The 23,207-nt window shown below is 49.2% G+C and overlaps 1 protein-coding gene across 10 annotated transcripts in view; it reads right to left on the bottom strand.

Moving 5' to 3' along the window:
• The window catches only part of CSMD2 (CUB and Sushi multiple domains 2), a 618,865-nt gene that overhangs the window by 67,832 nt on the left and 527,826 nt on the right, over positions 1–23,207 (bottom strand). For all 10 annotated transcript variants that reach the window (XM_051832045.2, XM_051832046.2, XM_051832047.2 and 7 more), the window contains 5 exons: positions 19,363–19,443; positions 18,879–18,992; positions 9,535–9,723; positions 7,082–7,228; positions 3,668–3,856 (listed from right to left, as the gene is read on the bottom strand). In XM_051832045.2, the coding sequence (XP_051688005.2) occupies positions 3,668–3,856; positions 7,082–7,228; positions 9,535–9,723; positions 18,879–18,992; positions 19,363–19,443 (720 nt within the window). The remainder of the gene's footprint in view (positions 1–3,667; positions 3,857–7,081; positions 7,229–9,534; positions 9,724–18,878; positions 18,993–19,362; positions 19,444–23,207) is intronic.

The raw sequence follows: 23,207 nt of genomic DNA, 5'->3' as shown, positions 1-23,207 counted from the left end.
AGCGTGAACGAGAGGAACAAAGATAACACTGAAAAATAAAATTGAAAAAATTGAAGAAAAAAACTCCTTAGGAATCAGAGCTCATTTAGGAAGCAAGATGCACCATCTTTAAACTTCTGATTAGTAAGATCTCGAGAAAGTCATGGTGACATATGGTAATCATAAAATGAGAACAGAGTTCTTTGAAAAAAGAACAATAAAAAGAGAACAGGAAGAGCTCTTGTAAATTAAAACTGTGATTGCCTAAATAAGCATGAAATAGAAGGGTTGAAGATTACAAATTAAGAAAATTTCTCATAATATAGACAAAAAATCCCCCATAGGACTGAAAATAAGAATAAAAGACTCAAAATAGAGGATCAACCTAGAAGTTCAATATAATTGTTCATAGCTCCAGATAGAGAACAGAGTAGATGGGTTGCAATCATCTTAGATAAAAAAAAATTCTCCCAGAGCTGGGAGACAGACAGGTAGATCTTCATATAGAAAGGAAGCATAAGGGATGTAAAGGGAACCCTTCTTGGATACATTGTTGTGGAATTTCAAAATCCAAAGACACATGTAAACAATCCCAAAGAATCACACACTCACAAGTTTTGAGAGAGAGAGAGGGAGGGAGGGAGGGAGAGAGAGAGAGGGAGGGAGGGAGAGAGGGGGAGGGAGGGAGAGAGGGAGGGAGGGAGAGAGGGAGAATATGTGACATAACCATGAAGGAATGAGAATCAGACTTCTTAGCAGCAACACCAGATCTTCAAAGGTAATGGAATGGAGCCTTTAAACTACAGAGGAAATGGTTTTCAGTCTAGAATTTTTCCTATTCACAAGCATGTGTGAAGGCTAAAATATTTTCAGACACAGAGAGACTCAGAAGATTTACTTGTCATGAACCCTCTCTGAGGAATGTGTGTGTGTGTGTGTGTGTGTGTGTGTATTCCATCAAATAAGGAGGAACTGACACTCTGAGATGCAATGACTTTGAACAGCCCTTGTCTTGACTGTTGAACAGTTTTTTTGTTTTCATACTATTTGTTGAACTCTTTATTTAGTATAGAGTTAATCACTGTGTATAAAGTTAATTAAAATAGATCTTAGTAAAAATTAAGAATGGGAATAGGAGAGGGAGGAAGAAGAGGAGTGGGAGTGTGGGTAGGAAGAATTACTATGTTACTAAAGTTGTACTTATGAAACGCATGAACTTTGTATTCCTTAAATAAAAGGTTTCTGGAGCAGGGAGAAGAAGGAGGAATCCAAGACAGGGCAATATGTGGGATATTAAGTAATAGTACTAAGTCAGGAGTATAGTGAAATCTCAAAGTGACAGCTCTGGAGAGAAATGTGCAGAGTAGATCTTGTGGTCCTTGAAAGAAATTAACAGTCTCCAACCATTGCCTTGGGATGGTTTAGGAGCTACAGTGTCCAAGTGCCCCCTACTGCCCCCCATCCCCACTCGCCATGCAACTGGTTTAAACCTCAGACTTCCTCCACTCACAGCCAGAATGAGCTCAAGCAGAGAAAAGTCCCACTGATAAGGGCAAACAATGGTGCTTGATGCAACTAGAATTTCCAGAACCAAGAAGCTTCGGGGGGGTCCCATTACGCTGCACTATAGAGCAGGCTGCAGGGAGAGGGGCTTCGACATCAAGATGGAGAACAGATCCAAAGGCTGCACCTGACACCGAAAGAGGGGCGACAGAGCAATGAGGGAACAGGGGAGCACCTGCACCTGGGAATCCCCTAATGCCCACCCGCCAAGACCTTGAGCTTCCTCAGCAATACTAGATTAGCCAACTGTCACATCACGTCGCCTAGCTGCCCTGCCTCCCAGACCCTGGCGAGGAGATCCTTAGCTCCTCCCTGATGTGTTGCATGGGGAGTCAAAGCAGGTGAAGCAGGTGGGCGGCAGGCCCGAGAATAACTGAGCAGAGATAACTTCCCCGTCTGAGAGACTGGGAGCTTGGATCTCGTGATGGAGGCTCTCAGGCCCAGAGGGGAGAGGGACACATCCTGGGGTGGAGGCAGGAGAGGACACAAGCCCAAAGCGTTTGAAACCTGTGGTCTGAGAGACAGACAGACAGACACTATGCTGAGAGAATGGGGCTGGGGAAGGAGAGAAGAGAGGAGGCACAGCCTCTCTAATGGAGAGAAGGAAGCTGTCTTTGGGGAAGTCTCAGAGAACTGGGAGGAGGCCAGGCTCTTCCTGGCCCTGAGTTATGTGGGAAATGGTTGGGGTGGGGGGAGGTTCACACACTGCACTTGAGGGGGCTGCAGTCTCCATGGAACCTTCTGGATTACGAGCGAGGGTATGCACGGTTGGCCATGGAACCAGGGTTCCAGAGAATGCAGAGGCGTTGGGGGAGGTGCAGGGTGGGGTTGGGAGAAGACACAGAGCAGTATTGGGGTGAGTGGGCAGGAGCCTGGGTGGGCTGCATTTGGGTGGTGATGCACGATAACAGACGAGAGGCTTGGTAGCTCCAACAGGAGCTCTGGAAAACACAGATGCAGTTAGAGATGCAGACCCAGGAGCCCTGACAGCTGCCCTGTGTGGACGACAGTCAGTTCTCTGGGACCTTTGCTTAGGGCTTAGACTAGAATACGAATAACACTGTTTTCCTCCACTGAGAAAAAGCAGGCACAGACGAGAAGATTGTGAGGCTCAGAGCTGGCAGGTGCTGTTAACAGCCCTTCACCACGCTGGGCAGCAAAGGAAAGTCAAACCAAACAGCAAAGCAAGGTCCTGTCATCGTCCATGCAATGGGCAAAGGTGTTTTCTTTTTTTAACGCAGGATGAGGAGACTGAGAAAAACAACAGCTTTTACCTGCTGCTGGTGGACGTTTAAATGAGAACTAACTTTCTGCAGGGCAATAACAATCAGCAGAAAATTTAGCACCAGTTATGATTCAGCAAGGCCATTGGTGGGAATTTATTTTAAGGAAAAAGTATGGATGTTCATAAGATGGGTTTACAGGTTTACAGAAATCTAAATGACCAAAAAAAGGATGAGATTTGAATACATGAGCTTTCCCATAAGGCTATGCACCAATGGAAAACACTGGTAAGGAAGTGCATTTAATGATACACAAAGAGTTAATGAGATATTAAGAATTTTGTACACTCAGGATTCTATTTTTGTGATCAGTATATACAAGAACAAAGAAAATATGCAAATGTTAATAGGGGTACGATCATCAAGTGATAGGATTATAGGTCAATTTTTCACTTTTTTTCACTATATAATTTTTTCCAAGAATATGAGATAAATTATAAAAAGCAATGCATGCAAGCTGCCTGGTGCATTTCCAGTGTTTATCAGTCCACTTTGTTTGGGAGCCCATGCCCAAACACCCCGTCTCTGGGAGCCCTCTCTGGTTGTCCAGCAGGAGGTTGGGTCCTGCTTACCTTGGGTCTCCCACCACCCAGCTTATACCTCTGAACCAGAGCTTCCGCACTCTGTCACCTGGCATTTCTGTGCTCACATACCCATCTCTCCCCTGCCCTGAACGCAGAGACTACTGTGCATATGCCATCCCCAGGGCTGGAAATGACAGAGCCTCAAAAATGACCCATGGAGAAACCCACACTTGGCAATGACTTGTCCTGGGACAAGCCCAAGATGTGAGTTGGATCGGAGCCATGGTGTACACACCCCACTTCCTGCCTGCTCCTCACCTTGGCAGAGAGGGATGGCTTCGCTCCACAGGTGGTAGCCCTGGGGGTGCCGGGTACAAATGGCCATGCTGTGTCCCACCAGGCGGTATCCAGCATTGCAGCCGAAGTGGATGGAGCCGCCGGGCTGGGTGCTCGTCTGGCCCAGGATGAAGCCGTGCAGTGGGGCCCGAGGCAGGCTGCAGTAAGGGGCTGCACACAAGACAGGGCTCAGGGAACTGGACTCTGCCAGGGGGACGTGGTCTTTCATGCCTGCCCCGCCCCTTTCTCCTCTCCCCATCTCCTGTCTTCCCACTACCAGGTCCTCCGCTACAGAGGAAGGTGTGAGTCATTTAGACAAACCAAAACACAACAACACAACACAACACAGGAAGATGGAAAACAACCCACGAAGCATGGGTCCCCACTGTGTTCTGAAGGCAGCACTGGTTGTAGGGCCAGGCTCAGCTCTCAAATCCCTGCGGCTCCCAGGCCTGGAGCGCCACACCCCATGGCGCTGGTTCAGGAAAGGTGTGACTGTAAGAGCGTCCCCTTTCTGACCTCACCAGCTCTGCAGCTTAGGACGAATCGGTGAGGCTTGTGTAGCTCCAGGTTCCTCGGCTGGACATCGGGACCGTACCTGCCTCGCAGGTTTTTGTGCTTGTCAATAGCCCAGCACAGCAGAGTGCAGGACACACAGAGCTCAGCAAAGGGCCATCCCCCTGCTGTCTGCTCTTAGGGAATGGGACCAGGGTGGACCTGGGGTAACCTCGACTGTGAACTTCCCTGCAGGGGAAGGTCATGGCTTCAGTATAGATCATTCATCAGTTCAACACATCCATCTCAAGTCTGTTATGTGTCAGGTGCTGTTCTCAGCACTGGGACAGCACCATGAAGACAGCAGGGGAAAACCTAGCCTGGAGAGCTGGCATTATCAATCCTGCCAGGGTCTGGGGTGGGGAGTACATGAGTCTGGGAAGAGGATAACCAAAGGACCACTCTGCCTGCCACTTGTCCCTGGTGTCCTTGGCTGGGTCTCCAAGGCACACAGGGTCAAGTTGGTACCGGGACACCAGGGCCTTCACAGCCTCTCCACAGCAAAGGCCTCTGCTGCCGAACTTGGTGTTTATTTTTTAAATATATTTAAAATTTATCTATTTAAAAGATGTATTTATTATCACTTTATTTGAAAAGTGGAGAGAGAAAGAGGAGGGAGAGAGAGAGAGAAGGGGATGGGGAGAGAGAGGGAGACAAAGTAGGGGGGGAGAGAGAGAGAGACAATGAATGAATGATGGAGAAAGATCTTCCATCTGCTGGTTCACTCTCCAAATGCCCACAGCAGCCAGGGCTGGACCAGGGCAAAGCCAGGAGCCAGGGACATCATCTGTTCTACACGGGTAGAGGGACTCAAGAACTTGAGTCATGATTTGTTGGCCCCCCGGTGTGCATTAGCAGGAAACTGGACTGGAAGCAAGGAGCCAGGACTCAAACCAGGCACTTAGACATGGGTATCTCAAGTGGTGTCTTAATTTCTATGCCAAACACTTGACTTTTTTTTTTTTTATTTTTTTTATTTGACAGGTAGAGTTATAGACAGTGAGAGACAGAGAGAAAGGTCTTCCTTCCGTTGGTTCACTCCCCTAATGGCCTCTACAGCCAGCGTGCTGCACCGATCTGAAGCCAGGAGCCTGGTGCTTCCTCCTGGTCTCCCATGCGGGTGCAGGGACCCAAGCACCTGGGCCATCCTCCGCTGCCCTCTCTGGCCACAGCAGAGAGCTGGACTGGAAGACGAGCAACCAGGACTAGTACCCGGTGCTGCCCCAACCAGGACTAGAACCTGGGATGCCGGTGCCACAGGCAGAGGATTAGCCAAGTGAGCCACAACGCTGGCTCTTTTTTTAATTAAAATAATACTTATTTGAGAAAAAAAGAAGAGAGAGAGAGAGAGACAGACAGAGCTCCTGTCTGCTGGTTCACTCCCCCAAAAGTCTGAAAAAGCTGGGGTTGGGCAGGCCAAAGTCAGGAGCGGGGAACTCAATCCAAATGTTCCACATGAGTGGCAGGAACTCAACGGGAGCCATCACGGCTGCCTCCCAGGATCTGCAGTGAAAGGAAGCCGGAACTGGGAGCTGGAGCTGAGATTGAACCCAGACATTTATATGGGACACAGGCACTAAAGCGCTAGGACAAACATCAGCCCCCAACTTGGTGTCTTAAATTCTCCCTTACCATGTCAGATGTGTGTCCTTCTGTTCCATGTACTATGTACACTGCATCTATGTGCCCACCTCACCCAGGAACAAGAGTCTTAGTTATAAGATATGCTTGGTTGGGGCTGGCACTGTGGCATAGTAGGCTAAGCCTCCACCTGTGGCACCGGCATCCTATATGGGCACCAGTTCTTGTCCTGGCTGCTCCTCTTCCGATCCAGCTCTCTGCTTTTGGCCTGAGAAAGCAGTAGAAGATGGTCAAAGTGCTTGGGCCGCTGTGCCTGCATGGGAGACCTGGAGGATCCTGGCTTCTGCCTGGCCCAGCCCTGGGCAGTTGTAGCCACTTGGGGATGGAAGATCTCTCTGTCCCTCTATCTCCTTCTCTCTCTCTGTAACTCTGCCTTTTAAATAAATAAATATATCTTTAAAAAAAATTAGTCCAGCATTTTTTGGAATTCAGGCCAAACACAGCCAGAGAAAAACTCCTGTAGGGGCCGGAACACAGTGAGACCCCTCCCACACTGCCTCTGGCCTTGCTGAGCCAAGGCAAGGTGCAAGGCACCTGCCTGCCTCCAAGGCAGCCAGTCATCAGGCAGCGTATCCAGTTTTCTTTCAACATAGACAGCGGCATTTATGATGGAGTTCAGATAAATTCAACTTTGTCCATTTCGTTGCACCCCCTGGGTGACTCTTGGCTCATTAAAGATTTGTTGCATGGGTCGGCACCTAGCAGGCCTGGCCTTTGATCTGACTCTGCCTGTACGTAGAGAGGGAGGCTCCTGGACTTGAAATGCAGCCTGTCCTTTGCTGCCTGCCCAACACTGGCCAGTTAGAGACACACAACTTCAGGTTTTGCAGTTTTAAGGACCTGTTGTCAACATTTCATGTAGCAATGGAATTCCCTGTAGACTGCTAGCCTTTCCTACAGAACAGTTACAGACCCAGGCTATAGGATGGCAAAAAGAGTGGGCAGAGGGGAAAGTGGGGAAAGGGGGAGGGGCAGAGGAGGTAGGAAAGAGCCAAGGACCCTTATGCAGCTTCCCTGGTCCTGAGCTTCAGTGGTGGAGACAGACAGCACAGGGACCCTCTGGTGAGGGACTGGAGGAGACAGGTTGCCTGAGCCCCACACAGAGCTAGCTATCCTGATGAGGAAACAGCGCGGGGCGCATCTGGGGGTTGTGAGTGAGCAAGGTAAGGGGCCCTTCTCCAGTCCTGGAGACCTACTCACCCGAATACCGGATCTTGAAGCCCTTCCGGTTGTAGGCGTGGTCAGACGACCAGCGCAGGTACACAGAGTTGCTTGAGCTGGTGACGATCAGGGGAGCCGAGTAATTCCCACTGAGGGCTTTCAGCAGAGGACTTTGTCCAGAGGGCCCTGGGGAGAGAGGGACAGGGCATTACAGACCATCACGCTCTCCCGGAGACCCTCAAGTGCAGGCTGGGGTTCACGTGGCCACTTGCTGAGAGTCAGCAGCCTCACTTGTACCCAGCTCCTTTTGGTGCCCAGAGCTACTGCTCCAGGGACCCCCTCCTCTCCTGAGCCGTGTCCTGAAACAGCGCCCTGGGAAGTCCCTGTCTACCTCCAGAGGTGGCAGGTGCGATGGAGCCTATTTGCCATTTGGGCCTTGCCCAAGGCCAAGCTGATGGGTAATGAGAAAGCTGGGCACCCTACCTCTCTTGTGCACACCAAATACAGCTCCGTGCCTACCACATTGGGAAAAAAAACACCACTTATTGAAAGAATATACCGCTGGAGGAAAACATCTCACATCTCAGGATCAAAAGGAGCTCCCCAGGGCTCCCGGAGAAAGGCCTCCCTCTTCCTTTTCCCAGCCTCAAGTGTCTGGGACTATATTCTTTGGGGGGCTGGTTCACAGTGGGCAGAACATAAAGCTGGATAATCTCTAACACGGGATTATCACTCTGGGAAAAGCCCCGAGGGAAGCTGCTGGGACAGCTCTTGGAAGCTTGGAAAAATTCATGGAGCTCCTTAAACAGGCAGAGCCCTGGGAACTGCTGTGACCACGAGTGGAGGAGGGGTCTGCAGACACAGAGAGGGGGCCTGGGAGAGAGGTCTGCCGTGCAGACCAGGATGCCCACCAGCTGGCTGTGCCCGGACCACAGTCCACTTCCTAAAGCAACCAAGAATGCACTGATGAGACGTGAGCACCAGCGCCACTGAAAACCTGGGGAGTGGCTGTGTTCTAGGCTGCAACTGAGGGGAGGGGAGGCGTCGTGGAACCAGGCTCCCCGGGGCCAGGGGCTTGAGGAGATCCTGGAAGATGCAGGCCAGGTAGACGCATGTAAGAGCCAGAAGCTAGGCTGGTATGAGTATTGACACAGACAGAAAGGCTGGAGTGGCAGCAGGGAAGGTGTGACCCCCGGCATCTGTGGAGATGGCTCGTAGAACCTCATTCTCCTGAGGGCAAGACAGACCGGTAACCAAACAAAGCAGTCAAGGCCAAGTGTGACTGTGGGAAGACAGCAGACACCAGGGCAAGAGGAGCTGCCCCTGCTGGAGTCGTAGTCCCTTGCCGGGTTTGCAGGCTCCGGTTTCATTTCCCATCCCAGAGCGCTGTGGCTGAAGCAGAGGCTGAGTCCCCATGAAGAAGGCCCCTGCAGAAGGACACCAGTGTATACAGAGGCAACTCCTCCCGTTTGTGTCCCCAAAGACCCACCACTGTTCCCTCAGGTAAGTGTACACCACAGGTGAGGGCATGACCAGGTGTAACAAAGGCTTCTGGATGCAGGGTGTGAAGTGACCCTGACACCCTGGGATGCAGAGCACCATCCTGGCTGTCCATCAGAGGGGGCATGAGTAATAGTTGGTAATAAATGGAATCCTGGCTCAGGCCCACCCACAAGGTAAACGTAGCCAAGCTGTGGCCTCAACTGCACGAGACGTGCCTGACGTAGCGTGTTTATTAGAGCAGGACTGACAGGCTGGTGACAGGGGGTGCACCGCGGATCAGCTGATGCATGCTTTCCCTTATCTGCCTTTCTAGGCAGATGAGAAGCAGCTTGTGTGGTAGGGGTGGAAGGCAGTATACCGCCTCGGTTTTGCCCCGGAGCTGTGTTCCTTCCCCTGCCCCCAGTCATGGTGTTGTCTGAAGGGATTCGGACACCTGGACACTCCTGCAGAACGGACCGTGTTGGCTCACTCACGTTCATGGGATCTGATGAGCCAGAAGCGACAGGCAGTGGAGATGGTTTTGCAGGCTCATGGGCTTCAGAAGGCAAGAGATAAACCCTACAAAGTCTGCAGTGCAGTTGTTAGGGCCGAGTGGTCTGGGGCACACTGAGACGTTGCCTCCAAATGAGAGAGGAGATGACCGCATTGTTGACTTCCTGCTACCACAGAAGAGGCACCCGTGTTTGGGTTCTGGAGGCTGTGTACCCTTCACTGTGACCTTCACAAGGTCACAGCTGTTGACCTTGAAGGGTGCTGCCTCTGGGTGGGAGCTACTTGGTTCTGCGACAGGTCCAAGCTGCAACACCAGCAGCCCTGCTGTTCGGGCCATACAACGTGTCGGATCCCCTGGTCCCGAGATTCCATGGTGGAGACAGACAGCACAGGGAGCCTCTGGCAAGCCCCAAGAGAAGTGCAGCAGAAACCCCAGGGTTCCGGAGCAAGCCCAGCCCCTGCGCAGCCGCGGTCGCGACAGCACGTTGTCCACCTACCGTCGAAGATCTCAAACTCATCGTACTGCTTCTCGCTGAGGAAGTACTCCACTGTGATGGAGATGTTGTAATCGGGCTCCACCCTAATGAGCCAAGAGCAGGTCTGGAACTGAGGGTAGCTTCCGGGGTAGCTCTGACTCAGGATCACGCCTGTGGAGTCTGTCAGAAGCTCATTCGTTGGGCAGTGCACTTGGAGAGAGAGAGAGAGAGAAATACCAGGTACATGGGGGTGGAGAGGGGACGAGAGCCAACACGTCTGCTTCTCCCTGGTGCAAAAGACAACCGTGGGAAACTAGTGGTTGAGTGCATTCACGCAGGACCCCATGCCCATCATTCCACTGTTCTATGACATGAGGCGACCTCAGATCCTGGGAGAGTTTTGCAGGATTGCTGGTGCTCATACACGGCCAGGTGGTTGCAATCACTTCCCTGAGCTCAGGTGTGGGCCCTACTGCCTGAGTTTGTAGTCAGTGAAGAGGCCACACACAGAGAGAAAACGGAAACACATGCTCAAACCCACAGAGCTAATCCATAAAATGGGTTCGACTTGTACTTGTATGAAAGATAGGGTGGGACAGAAGGAAGCACAGGGGATTCTGATAAACACACCTGGATTTGTAGCCCAGCTCTACCTGTGTGATTTCGACCAAATTATTTTCTCTGTGTGCTGATTTCTCTATCTACAGCACCTCCCACTATACTACATGAAATAATAAATGTGAACCTGCGACATAGTCCTTCAATGAACTGCAGAGCTGAGGATGGCCATTCTGGTGCAGACAGACTCAGCAGAGCTTGGGCATGGCCTAGGGAACCCGTAACATAGCTGAAGAAAACAATGGCATCCTAAGGAGGACCGTCAGTATGGGATTTAGAAAGAGGGAGCTGCAGGGGCAGGGCTGGGTTCTGTCCATCACCATTAAAAGGAGTGGGGATCCTGGTTCCCAGGATTTGTGCACCCCAGGCACTGTGTGTTTGTGTGTGTGTGTGATCAGTGTTACAGGGGCACAAGGATGCATCCAGAACAGCCTGCATGAAACCCATTTCAGGACTACCCGCCTACAGCCACTTGGGTTGCAGACTCATAAGCATAATTCTGAGGACCAAGCCAACTCGTTCAGTCGCTTGAACGAGGCGTGCTCTGTGCAGTAGCTGCAAGCACTCCACTTGCTGCAATGGATCAGTCAATGTGCCTCTGGACAGGCTTCCTGTGAGTACTGGCTTCTGGGCCCCTGGTACAGGAGGGTATCTGGGAGCGCAAGGCCAAGGAAGCGCTGTGCTGGGGAGGAGACCTCACCACTGGCCTCCCCATCTCTCCTGTTTCCTTCTGCCCTCACCATCACAGGAGCAGGGCTTGCTACTCAGCTTCCTCCTTAGCTTGTAGCAGGAAGAGGAGGATGAGGGGCATCTGTAAGAAAACCCGCCCGGCTGCTTAAATGCTCCTGACTCTACTAACCTGATGACCTGCGCGGGGCACTGAGGTGTGGGGACTTTTGGGGCTCCTCGCTGGGGTCTGCTCCCCAGGTTCTCCTTTCTACTTGAGCGTCTGCCGAGCACAGGCCTGCTCTCAAAGGGGACGGCTTCACCCGTTTTCCTTTCTATGTGCAGCTTCACCAGACCAGGGCACTCGCGTTCCCGTGCTTCTCTTTCCTCTATGCTCAAGTTGCTCTGGCCTTGAAAGGCTTACTGGTATTCTCCTATGACACCACCTAGTCCTTCTAAAAATTTTCTTTTGAGAGACAGACAGACAGACAGACATAGCTTCCAACCACTGGTTCACTCTGCAAGTGTCCCCAGTGGCTGGGGCTGGGCCAGGCCCAAGTCAGGAGCCTGGAACTGAACCCAGGTCTCCCACGTGGGTGGCAGGAACTCAAGCGCCTGAGCCATGACCACTGCCTCCCAGGGTGTGCGTCAGCAGGAAGCTGGAGTCAGGAGCCGCAGTCAGGCATGGAACCCAGGCCCAGCACCCGCCCCCAACCGTCTTGTCTTGAGATCTCTGGGGAGGCAGTTCCTCTGTTGACATTCCCTATGTCTTTTGGAGAATTTGGACAGCATAAAGTTCCTATGTCTTCCTGGAAAAATCATTCATATAATTTTGGTTTTCAAATTTATTGGCACAGATTTGTGCAGAAGAGTTTTGTAATTTAACACAGTTATTTGACTTCAGTGGTTATATCCCATTTTTATTTCTCATTTTCTGTCTTCCTGCTTTTGTTCTTTATTGTTTATTAGCTTATCTAACAGCTTGACTACTTTGCTGCTCTTTGTTTCAAGTCTATCTTTTTACTTGGTTACCAGAAGGGCAGTTTTTCTGTTTTATAATATTAATTTCTTTAAAAATGCACTTAAGTTCATTCATTTTCATTTTATGTATTTTTTTATTTACTTATGTTTAAAGATTTCTTTATTTATTTTGAAAGAGAGAGAGAGAGAGAGAGAGAGAGAGAGATCTTCCATCCACTGGTTTACTCCCCAGACAGCCACAATGGCCAGGGTTGGGCCAGGCCTAAGCCAGGAGCCAGGCGTTTCATCCAGGTCTCCCACAGGGGTGGCAGGGGCCTAAATACTTGAATCCATTTTCATCTTATTTGAAAGAGGGGTTGGTGAGAGAGGGAGAGGGAGAGAGAGGGAGAGGGAGAAAGAGAGAGAGGGAGAGAGAGAAGGAAACAGAGAGAAGTATTTCACCCACTGATTCACTCCCCAAATACCACCAATAGCCAGGGCTGGGGCAGGCCAAAGCCAGGAGTCTGAAACTCCACGTAGATCTCCCAGGTGGGTGGCAGAGGCCCAAGTCCTCGAGCCATCTTCTGCTGCCTCCCAGCATGCACATCAGTAGAAAGTTGGGTCATAAGTGGAGTAGCCAGGACTTGATCCAGGCACTCTTGATATGGATGTGGGTATCCTGGGTAGCAACTTATGCAGTTGTGCATGTTTGAGATAGAACTTATGTACAATAAAATGCACAGATGTCAAGTGCATGGTTCAATAAATTCTGGCAAATGTATATATTAGGGGGCTTCAAAGAACTCACAGAAAAATGGAATTAAAAGGTAAGTTTAGGGGCCGGCACTGTGGTGTAGCAGGTAAGGCCGCTGCCTGCAGTGCTGGCATCCCAAATGGGCGCCGGTTTGAGTCCCGGCTGCTCCACTTCGAATCCAGATCTCTGCTATGGCCTGGGAAAGCAGAAGAAGATGGCCCAGGTCCTTGGAACCCTGCACCCGCATGGGAGACTCAGAAGAAGCTCCTGGCTCCTGGCTTTGGATCAGCACAGCTCCGGCCATTGTGGCCAATTGAGGAGTGAACCAGCGGATGGAAGACCTCTCTCTCTCTGTCTCTCTCTCTGACTCGCCTTCTCTCTCTGTGTAAGTTGACTTTGAAATAAATAAAGAAATCTTAAAAAAAAAAAAGGTAAGTTTAGGGGTGGGTGTTAGGCCTAGCAATAGCAGTTAGGATTCTGTGCCCCCTCCAGAGTACCTGAGCTCAGCGCCTGCCTCTGGCTCCCGACTCCAGCTTCCTGCCTAGGTGAACCCTGGGGGACGGCAGCGATGGCTCGAGTAACTGGATTCCTGCCTCCTACGTGGGAGACCTGGATTGAGTTCCCCGCTTCAGCCCAGCCCCATCTTGGCTCTTACAGGCATCTGAAGAGTGAAGCAGCTGATGGGAGCTTGTTTTCTCGCTCTGTCCATCTGTCTGTTCATCTGTCCCCCTCACCCCTTAATCTTTCAAATAAATAAACTTGAAAAGATAAGTTTATTTACTGCAAAATGTTGAAATCCATGTGACATTTTTTCATAATATGCATGCTTCATGAACTGTTGCTATCCATCCTATCTGTATAACCACTCCCACAGTTAAGACACATATCTACATCACCACGGAACGCTCTCTCACATTCCTTTGCAGTTGATGTGATCTGCCCTGCTCCAGGAAATCACTGATGTTATTTCTACAACTGTGGGTTAGTTTGCCTGTACCAGAGCCTGACAGCACTGGAACCATACATGGGTTATTTTTGTGTTTGGCTTCTTCTTTTTTTTTTCAAGATTTATATATATATATATATATATATATATATATATATATATATATTTTACAGACAGAATGGACAGTGAGAGAGAGACAGAGAGAAAGGTCTTCCTTTTCCATTGGTTTACCCCTCAATGGCCGCTGCGGCCGGAGCACCGCACTGATCCGAAGCCAGGAGCCAGGTGCCTCTCCTGGTCTCCCATGCAGGTGCAGGGCCCAAGCACTTGGGCCATCCTCCACTGCACTCCCAGGCCACAGCAGAGAGCTGGACTGGAAGAGGAGCGACCAGCACAGAATCCGGTGCCCCAACTGGGATTAGAACCCCGTGTGCTGGCGCCGCAAGGCGGAGGATTAGCCTATTGAGCCGCGGCGCCGGCCTTATTTATGTATTTGAAAGTCAGAGTTGCAAAGAGAGTGAAGAGACAGATATAGAGAGATTTCCTACCCATTGGTTCACTCCCCAAATGGTTGCAATGGCCAATGCTGGGCCAGGCCAAAGCAAGGACCCAGGAGCATATGGGTGGCAGAGGCCCAAGCACTAGAGTCACCTCCTGCTTTCCCAGGCCATTAGCAGGGAGCTAGATTGGAAGTGGAGCAGCTGGGACACGAACAAGCATCCATATGGTTGCCAGCCCTGCAGACAGCGGCTTTACCCACCACACCATGACACCAGCCGTTTGGCCTCTTGCTAAATAACATGTCCATGAGATTCAGCCCATACTGCCTTGTGCACCATGGCTTCATTCATTTCTGCTGTTCAGTGGTACTCCACTGTATGATCATAGCACACTTTGACTATGCATTCTCTCACTGATGGACAGACATCTGGGTTGTGGTTTCTAGTTGTGGCTTATTATGGATGGAATCATGTAAAAGTCTTTTTGTGGCATAGGTTTTCATTTCTCTTGGATAAAAAAGCAAAAGCAGAATTACCAAGGAGACGGTAGGTGTACGTTTAACTTTAAAGGAAACTGCCAACCCTTTTTCCAAACTGGCTGTATGAGTGATGTTATAACCAGTAATTTATGAAAAACTGCACTTGTTCTACATCCTTGTCAACATTTACAATCTTCTGTCTTTACACTTTGGCCATTCTAGTGGGTGTGCAGTTATATTTCACTGTGGTTGGACTCACATTTCCCTGATGACCAGTGCTGAGCATCTTTCCATTGCTATGGGCCACTCATGTATCTTTCTTGCAAAGTGTCTGCTCTAGTCGGCTGTCCATGCTTTTATCAGGCTGTCTTACTGCTGAATTACAAATGGTCTTTAGTATGTACCGTTGATTTCTTTTTCCACATTCAGTTCTGTTAGTTTTTGCCTCATGTATTTTGAAGAGCTTTTACTAAATGCATATACACTGATATATCCTTTAAAACTGTGGCCGGCGCCGCGGCTCACTAGGCTAATCCTCCACCTTGCGGCGCCGGCACACCGGGTTCTAGTCCCGGTCGGGGTGCCAGATTCTGTCCCGGTTGCCCTTCTTCCAGGCCAGCTCTCTGCTGTGGCCAGGGAGTGCAGTGGAGGATGGCCCAAGTACTTGGGCCCTGCACCCCATGGGAGACCAGGATAAGTACCTGGCTCCTGCCATCAGATCAGCGCGGTGCACTGGCCGCGGCGGCCATTGGAGGGTGAACCAATGGCAAAGGAAGACCTTTCTCTCTGTCTCTCTCTCTCACTGTCCACTCTGCCTGTCAAAAAAACAAAACAAAACAAAACAAAACAACCACACACACACACACAAAAACCCCAAAAAACTGAAGGACCCTTTCATCATTATAAAATATCTATTTTTGGTAATTATCCTTCTTTGTAGTACTAGCAGAAATTTCTTTTTATATTTCTTATGTTAATCATATTCATGGAATGTATTTTTCTCCTTTTATTTGGAATTCATATAGTATGTATATATTTGAAGTAAATATTATATATAAATATAAATTTATATACAAATAAATATATAATCTAAATATATATAAGTATATATATTTGAAGTATATATATATTTGAAGTAAATCTTTCATAGAAAATAAATAGCTACTGTTTAGAGCTTCTAAATGTTGAAAATGGTTTTTATGCAGTAAAAGCTTATGGATGTAAATGTGTTATTCAAATATTCTGTTTTTGAAAAAAGATTTATTTATTTGAAAGGCAGAGTTACAGAGAGGGAGGGAGAGAGGGAGAGAGAAAGAGAGATATCATCCCTCTGCTGGTTCACTCTCCAAATTGTCACAATGGCTGGGACTGTGCCAGACCAAAGCCAGTAGCCTGAAACTCAGTCTGGGTCTCCAACAAAGGTGGCAGGGACCCAGTCCTTGGGCCACCATCTGCTGCTTTCCAGGCACATTAGTAGGCAGCTGGATTGATAGCAGAAGTGGAAATCATTCTCAAGGACTCTGAAATGGGATGCGGTCTCCCAAGTGGTGGCTTAGCCTGCTGTGCCACAGTGTCAACCCCGACACTGGCTTTTAGAAGAAGTGGCATACATATAAATTTTTGTTTTCATACCAGGAATGAGTGACACCTTTCTAGCTATTTTTTTTTTTTTTTGACAGGCAGAGTGGACAGTGAGAGAGAGAGACAGAGAGAAAGGTCTTCCTTTGGCCGTTGGTTCACCCTCCAATGGCTGCCACGCTGTGGCCAGTGCACCGCGCTGATCCCAAGGCAGGAGCCAGGTGCTTCTCCTGGTCTCCCACGGGGTGCAGGGCCCAAGTACTCGGGCCATCCTCCACTGCACTCCCTGGTCACAGCAGAGAGCTGGCCTGGAAGAGGGGCAACCGGGACAGAATCTGACGCCCTGACTGGGACTAGAACCCGGTGTGCTGGCGCTGCAAGGCGGAGGATTAGCCTAGTGAGCCGTGGCGCTGGCCTCATATCATTTTCAATAAATGGTACCAGGACAACTGGATTTCTACAAGCAAATGAAGGAAGCTGGACCCCTCCCTCACACCACATACAAAACTGGTCAAAATAGATCAAAGACCTAAATGTAAAAGCTGAATCTATAAATTTTAGGAAGAATACATAAATAAAAATCTTTTAAACTTAGATATGACATCAAAAGTACAAGTGACCAAAGAAAAAAATAAACTGGACATAATCAAAGTAAGAACTTCTGTGCTTCAAAGAATATCGTCAAGAGAGCGAAAAAATAACCCGTGAAATGGAAGAAAAATATTTTCAAATCCCTGTCTTATAAGGGAGTGGTGTCTAGGGTCTATAAAGAACTCCTACAACTCAATAATAAAAAGACAAATAATCTAGTTTTTAAAATTAGTATCCATCATCTCAAACATTTATCACTTCTTTATGATGACAATATTAAAAATCCAATGTTCTAGCTATTTTGACTTATACAATATTAATCATTATACAAGGTATACAGTTATACAGGCACTGAGATCACAGTGTACCCCATAAGTACATACAGGTATTATTTTTAATTAAATATAAATGAAATGGGTAAAGGATTTGAATAGACGTTTCTCCAAAGAAGATGTACAATAAGGACATGAGTAGGTACTCAAAAAACCATCAGCTATCAGGGAATGCAAATTAAAACCACAATCAGACACCACTTTGCACCCAGCAGGATGGCTACAATTTAAAAGACAGATAACAGTAAGAGGATATGGAGGAACTAGATCACTGAAACACTGCTGGAGGGTAAAATTCAGCTGCTTTGGAAAACAGCCTGGCAGTTTCTCAAAAGGTTAGATATACACTTACCACCCGACCCAGCAATTCCACTCCAGGTTACACATCTAAGAGAGCTGGGAACATGTGTCCACATAAAAACAAGTGCTAGCATGTTCAAAGCTGCATTACACCTCATACTCCACAGGAGGAATGGCCCAGATGTTCACCAAGTGATGGTCAAGTCAACAGAATGTGGTGTATCCACACAATGGACTATTATCCAACAGCAAAAAGCAGGAAGCGCCAACAACATGCTGCCATATGGATGACCCTTGACAATGCTGTGCTAACTAGAAGGAGGCTGCCACCTAGTAGGATTCCACCAATCTGAAACAGCCAGACAGGGCACAGCCATATGGACAGAAACCAGAGTGGTGGCTGTGTAGGGCTAAGGGGGTTGGAAAGAAGTGAGGAGTCACTACTACTGGGTATGCTATTTCTTTTGGAGCGATGAAAGGGTATAAACTTTATTGTGGTGATGGTTTCAAAACTGCAAAGACGCTGAAAACTACTGAACCATACACCTGAAGGGGGTGAACTGCATGGCATGTGAATCACATCCCAATAATCAAGCCCTCAGGACACAGACAGATCACAACGGTCATGTCTGAGGGAGCAAGACTGGCACCAAGTCCCAGAGGGAACTGTGAGACTGAGACTGGAGAGGAAGCCCTGACGGGGGCCACAGAGACACAGGCACAGCACCAGAGGTGAGAAACCCGGCGTGGAGCAATGCAGGCAGCCCTGGAGCAGGAGCCTGGCTGGCTGGCCTGAGGGTGCACACAGAGCTCAACCGAAACAAACAGATGGTGAGATTCTGGTTGCATCGGGGCAGCCCAGTTCTGTAGCTCATGGATCCTGACTTCCTCCTTAATGGTTCTCACTGTAGATTCTTCCTGTCCATGCCTTCTAACCACTGGAGGGGAGGTGGACCTCTTCATCCAGGGGCTACTGAATATTTGTTGGGAATAACGACACTAGAAACAGTCCAAGGACTGGCTATCGTAACAATAACCACCAACACGGAGCACTTCATCCGTGCAGGGACAGTTTAGAGTGCCTTGCAGTATTACGCATTAACTTCTCTCGTTCATCACAGCCTCCCAGGACGATCAGATGGCCTGCCGTAGGCTGCCTGCCTCTTGAGTGAAAGCTATGGTTTCTGGTGTCAGCTGGGAGAACAAGGGAGGCGAATTCACCTTCTGCCGATTTCACTGCCCAGCAATGAGGGCGACCGTGGTCTCCTGGCTGCCCAGTTCAGGCCCCAGGACCTGGAGCATAGGCACGCCATTGTCAGGGAGGGCCCGTGCCTGTGCCCACCCCTCCCTGAGGCCCCAGAACATCTTCCAGCCAATGCTCAGGATGTACTTCCAGGAAAGCCCAGGCAGCAAAGAGGAGGACAGAAACCAGCGTGCCACCGCTCCAGACCTCAGATCAGGGCAGAGACCCTGTAGAGAGCATGTGGGGACTCAGCACGCGGCGTTCACCCCGTGGCCTCTGACTTCATGGGCAGTGGCCGAGAAGCGGGGATAACTAAGAACTCAGACCAGGAAGAGGAGCTACGCCAGGACTTGGTCTGGGAGGAGCCGGCCCCAGGGAGACGCAGCTCGGACGATTACCTTCACAGAGTGGGGGTGGGCCTTCGAATTGCAGGGACGTCCCAAGTTTGCAGGTCAGGATTTCATTCCCCACCAAGGTGAAGCCAGGCAGGCACCTGTAGCGTACGATGTCACCTGAGGAGAGAGACAGACTGGAGAAGTCTGGGTGGGGCTGCTGTGTGCCCCTGGGCACCTCGAGCCCACTTCCAGGTAGGACAGTCAGCAGCTGGGCTGTTGCTTCCCTCCCCCAGGGACTATGCACACAACTGTCACGTGCACCTTCACTTCTGAAACCCACACTGCCTGCGTGACAGGGCCTTCCCAGCTCCTCTCCCAGGGTGGGGCTACAAAGAAGGGGGCTGCACTGGGGCACAAACTCTGTTCACAGGTCTAGATTGTTCCGTGCATGGGCAGGAGGGAGAGGTGAGCCCCGCTGGCCAGCCCCCACCACTGCCCCACCCTCTGTGCCTGCCCCCCGGGGTCCTCGCTGGCTTGCAGGTGGTACCTATGTTGAACTCCTCATTCTCGGTGACGACTTCGGCGTTGGGGAGGATGGTGGGAGGAGGGCATTTGGTGAGTGGATAAGCTGAAAGTGAACGCAGACAAGGAAGACGTCAGTGTGCGTGTTTGTTGGGGGGCTGGGGGTGCGGCCATCACTCATTCTCTCAGTTCTTCACCTTCTCATTCCTCATTTATTTACACCACTGACTTTAAGGACTATGCATCTGCACACAGGGAAAGTTTAGCCACGTGCTATTTTGCTTTATCTTCTTTTGGAAAACAACAACAACAACAACAAAGCTTCAAATTTACTTGAGAGGCAGAGAAAGAGAGAGAGACAGGAGCTCACATCTGCTGGTTCACTCCCCAAATGCCCACCATGGCCATGACTGGGCTGGGCCGGAGCCACAGGCTGGGGACTCCCCCCAGGGCTCCCATGTAGGTGGGACAACACCAAGTACTTGAGCCAGCACTGCTGCCTTCCAGGGTGTCTGCGTTAGCAGGAAGCTGGAGTCAGGAGCTGGAGCTGGGAATCCAATCGAGGCACTCCAGTGTGGGGTGTGGGCCTGCCTAGGCTAAATGGTCTTGCTTCTCTTTGGTTATCCCTTTCAGTTTGTTTTTGGTGCAAAGCCCAGGGACTGTATTTAAAAGCTAATGATAAAGGCGAGGGGCGAGTGACGTCACCAGCCCTGCAGGTGGGACAGCAGCCCCTGCTGAGTGCCTCCCAGATGCTGGGCCCTTGCACAGGCCGTGACCTCGGAGCCCTGCTCACGCCGGGGGGCGTTCTCACTCTGTCTGTGAGCAGGTGGGATTCAGAAAGGTGCCTCTACTTTCCCACAGTCACTCAGGACCTGAGGGGCGCAGGCAGGATCTGAATCCAGCCTGTCTGTCCCAAATCCCGTGTTCTTCCCACTGCTCCACCTTTGTGTTCTGTCTGTGGACGCTGAAGCATCCCATGAAGTCAGCTTGTTTCCCCTCGGGCTTCTCAGGGTCTTCTCAACTAGGATCCATCCCTTTGGAAGCAGGATGTTGTTACTAGGACAAAGCTCAGTGTGGGTTTGTACTTTGGCTTTCGTTTCCTGCATACAGGTGTGAAATCCATGCATAGTGTTTTCATACCATGTATTTTTCATGAGCACACTTTTTCTTAAAATTTTTAATGAATTATTTTTATTTATTTGAGAACCAGAGAGACAGATGGAAGTCAGATAGAGAGAGATCTCCCATCTTCAGGTTCACCCCTCAAATGACTGCAGTGGCCCGGGCTGGGCCAGGCCAAAGCTGGGAGCTGAGAACTCAGTGTGAGGCTCCCTTGTGGCAGGGACCCTACAGCTTGAGTATCACCTGCTGCCTCCCGGCATGCGCATTAGCAGGGAGCTGGAATGGGGCAGAGCCAAGACTCAAACCAGGCACTCAGATGTGGGGTGTGGTGTCCTGTGAACTGGCTTGCTTGCTAGTCCAAATGCCCACCCTGTGAGCTTCTGGAAGATTCTCTCTCCGACTGGATTTCAAGACATTTTTGTACCAAGATGAACTTACATTTCAATTCCATTTCCATGAACTCTTTGAAGTCCCCTCTTGTTATCTTCAAAAGCCCCTCAACCCCTACCCTACTGTGCTTTTTAAAAACAGCATTCTTTAAAAAAAAAGTACAAGTGGAATACATTGTGATTAAAGAAAATCTGAGCTTTGCTATGAGAACAGCAGGAAGAAAATTAAACTCATCCATTATCCTCTCAGAGAGAACCACCGTTAACCCTTTACTGTGCGTCTATGGAGAACTCACACTCTGCATGTGTTAACATTTTCCCCTCGCACGACCTGCACCATAAGTTACAAACTTTGCACTGATCTTTGCATGTTTACTATTATATTGCAGAAATTTTTCATAATAATGAATTTCTTCCAAAATATGACTGGAACATCTTCATAGGATTTAATAATATACACTTCCTAGAATTTATTTCACAGATACTGTTATTAAACATTTAGATTTCCAACATTTTAAAATTTAAATAACTGTGATAAAACCCTACATATGTGTAGTTTGTGATTTTCAAGTTTTTCTTTTTAAATTGGGAAATATTATAGCTAATGACCTTTTAAAAATGCAGGCATCTCCTATTGAATGTCAGTAATCCACTCCTGGAAATAAGATGTTCTCTATAAGATGTTAACTAGGACCCCCTTTCTGCATCATTTTAAGTGGGAAAAAGTTATAGTGTGTTATACATCAACCACAAATTGAAAAAGAAAGGCGTGCGATAAATACCTATGCTTATGCAGCAAATCTTATGCTAGAAGTTAAATACTGAAAACATCATTTCATGATCACCCAACAATGGTCACCGTGGTTAACAACACAGGGGCTCTGTGCCTTGGAGCACGCACACTTTGTGAACAGAGCTGAACCACAAACAACCAGTGCATTGTGGGAAACTTCTCAGCTTGCAACACTGCAAACTCCAGGCAGAAATAAGGGCTACATAGGAAAGTCATGGATGGCGATGTGTTCAGAACAGGCAGTAGGTGGTGCTACCGTTCACACCGCCACCATGCCACGGCTCACAGCCACACGTCCTCAGCGTGGGACTCGGGCTATCTTCCCCATGTTCACGTGGGATTCTGGTACTTCACCAGGTGTAGCTGGCATGCAACTTGAGATTTTTCCTTTGCACAGTTTTATTTAACAGTTGTGTTGGGGCTTTACCTTCGAACTTTTTAGGCATGTTGGCTGGCAAATGTCGCATTGAGAGATACCTACGCTTTATGATATGTTTCTATTAAAACTAAGAGGGATGCTTGAAGCTACCAAGCAGATTTAACCTTGACTTTACAAGAACCAGGGAGCACCGTGTCTGCACTCGACTCATGCTTCCGCTTCACTATCCAGGAAGCTGGCTCCGATCGGTGCTGTCAGCTGACGGCACTCGGTTTCTCCTACCCTGAGCGCATTGTTCTCCATCCCGACCATTTAATGGTTCTCTATTGCAGGCTCACCTGGGTCAGGTGCCGAGGCTGAAGGAATAAACAAACAGGCAGCTGTTTCTCTCAGAGAACTCAGAACCCCTGGGAGCGAGTCACTCACCTTCACCTTTGTCAGCCTGACGAACAAAAATGGGGGCACTTACTCTGCCAACTGTCATGTTCCTTAACATTTTTTTTAAAAAAAGATTTATTTATCTATTTGAAAGTCACAGTTACAGAGAGAGAGAGAGTGAGAGACAGGAAGAGAGAGATCTTCCTTCCACTGGTTCACTCCCCAAGAGGCCCCACAGCCAGGGCTGAACCAGGATGAAGCCAGGAGCCAGAAGGAAGTTAACAGCCTGACTGTGGTTAACCAACCACACTGTGTTAAAGGATTGCTGGGTATGCTCAAACTGCCCACTACCCAGTGGACAACTTCCTGCAACCTGACCAGCAGGCTTATCACTCTGGAAATTACCACCACAGACTGGCACACTCATGTGAAGGGCAGCATCACTCACAGTGGACCAAAGGCAATCCAGGGTCCATCTGCAGATCAATGGATATGGAAAATGTGGCAATATGGCGTGTCCACGCAACAGTGCGTCTTTCAGCCTTAATAAGGAAGGAGGCACTGGTACATTCTCCTGTGTGGGTGATCCTTGAAGACATCACGCTATGTGAAAGCCAGGGACAGAAAGGCAAACCATGTATGATTCCACCCATACAAGGTGCCCAGAGAAGTCAAATCTAGACACAGAAATGGAATGTTGGCTGTCAGGGGCTGCGGGAACAGAGGGACGGAGAATCAGTGCTTCCTGGATACAGAATCTCGGTTTTACAAGATGGAAAGAGTTCTGGTGGTGGATGGTGGTGATGGTT

This window comes from Oryctolagus cuniculus, chromosome 7 (assembly GCF_964237555.1).
Source record: "Oryctolagus cuniculus chromosome 7, mOryCun1.1, whole genome shotgun sequence".
Lineage (NCBI taxonomy): Eukaryota > Metazoa > Chordata > Mammalia > Lagomorpha > Leporidae > Oryctolagus > Oryctolagus cuniculus.
The sequence above is the reverse complement of the archived record's forward strand: the minus strand, read 5'-3'. Positions and strand labels throughout refer to the sequence as shown.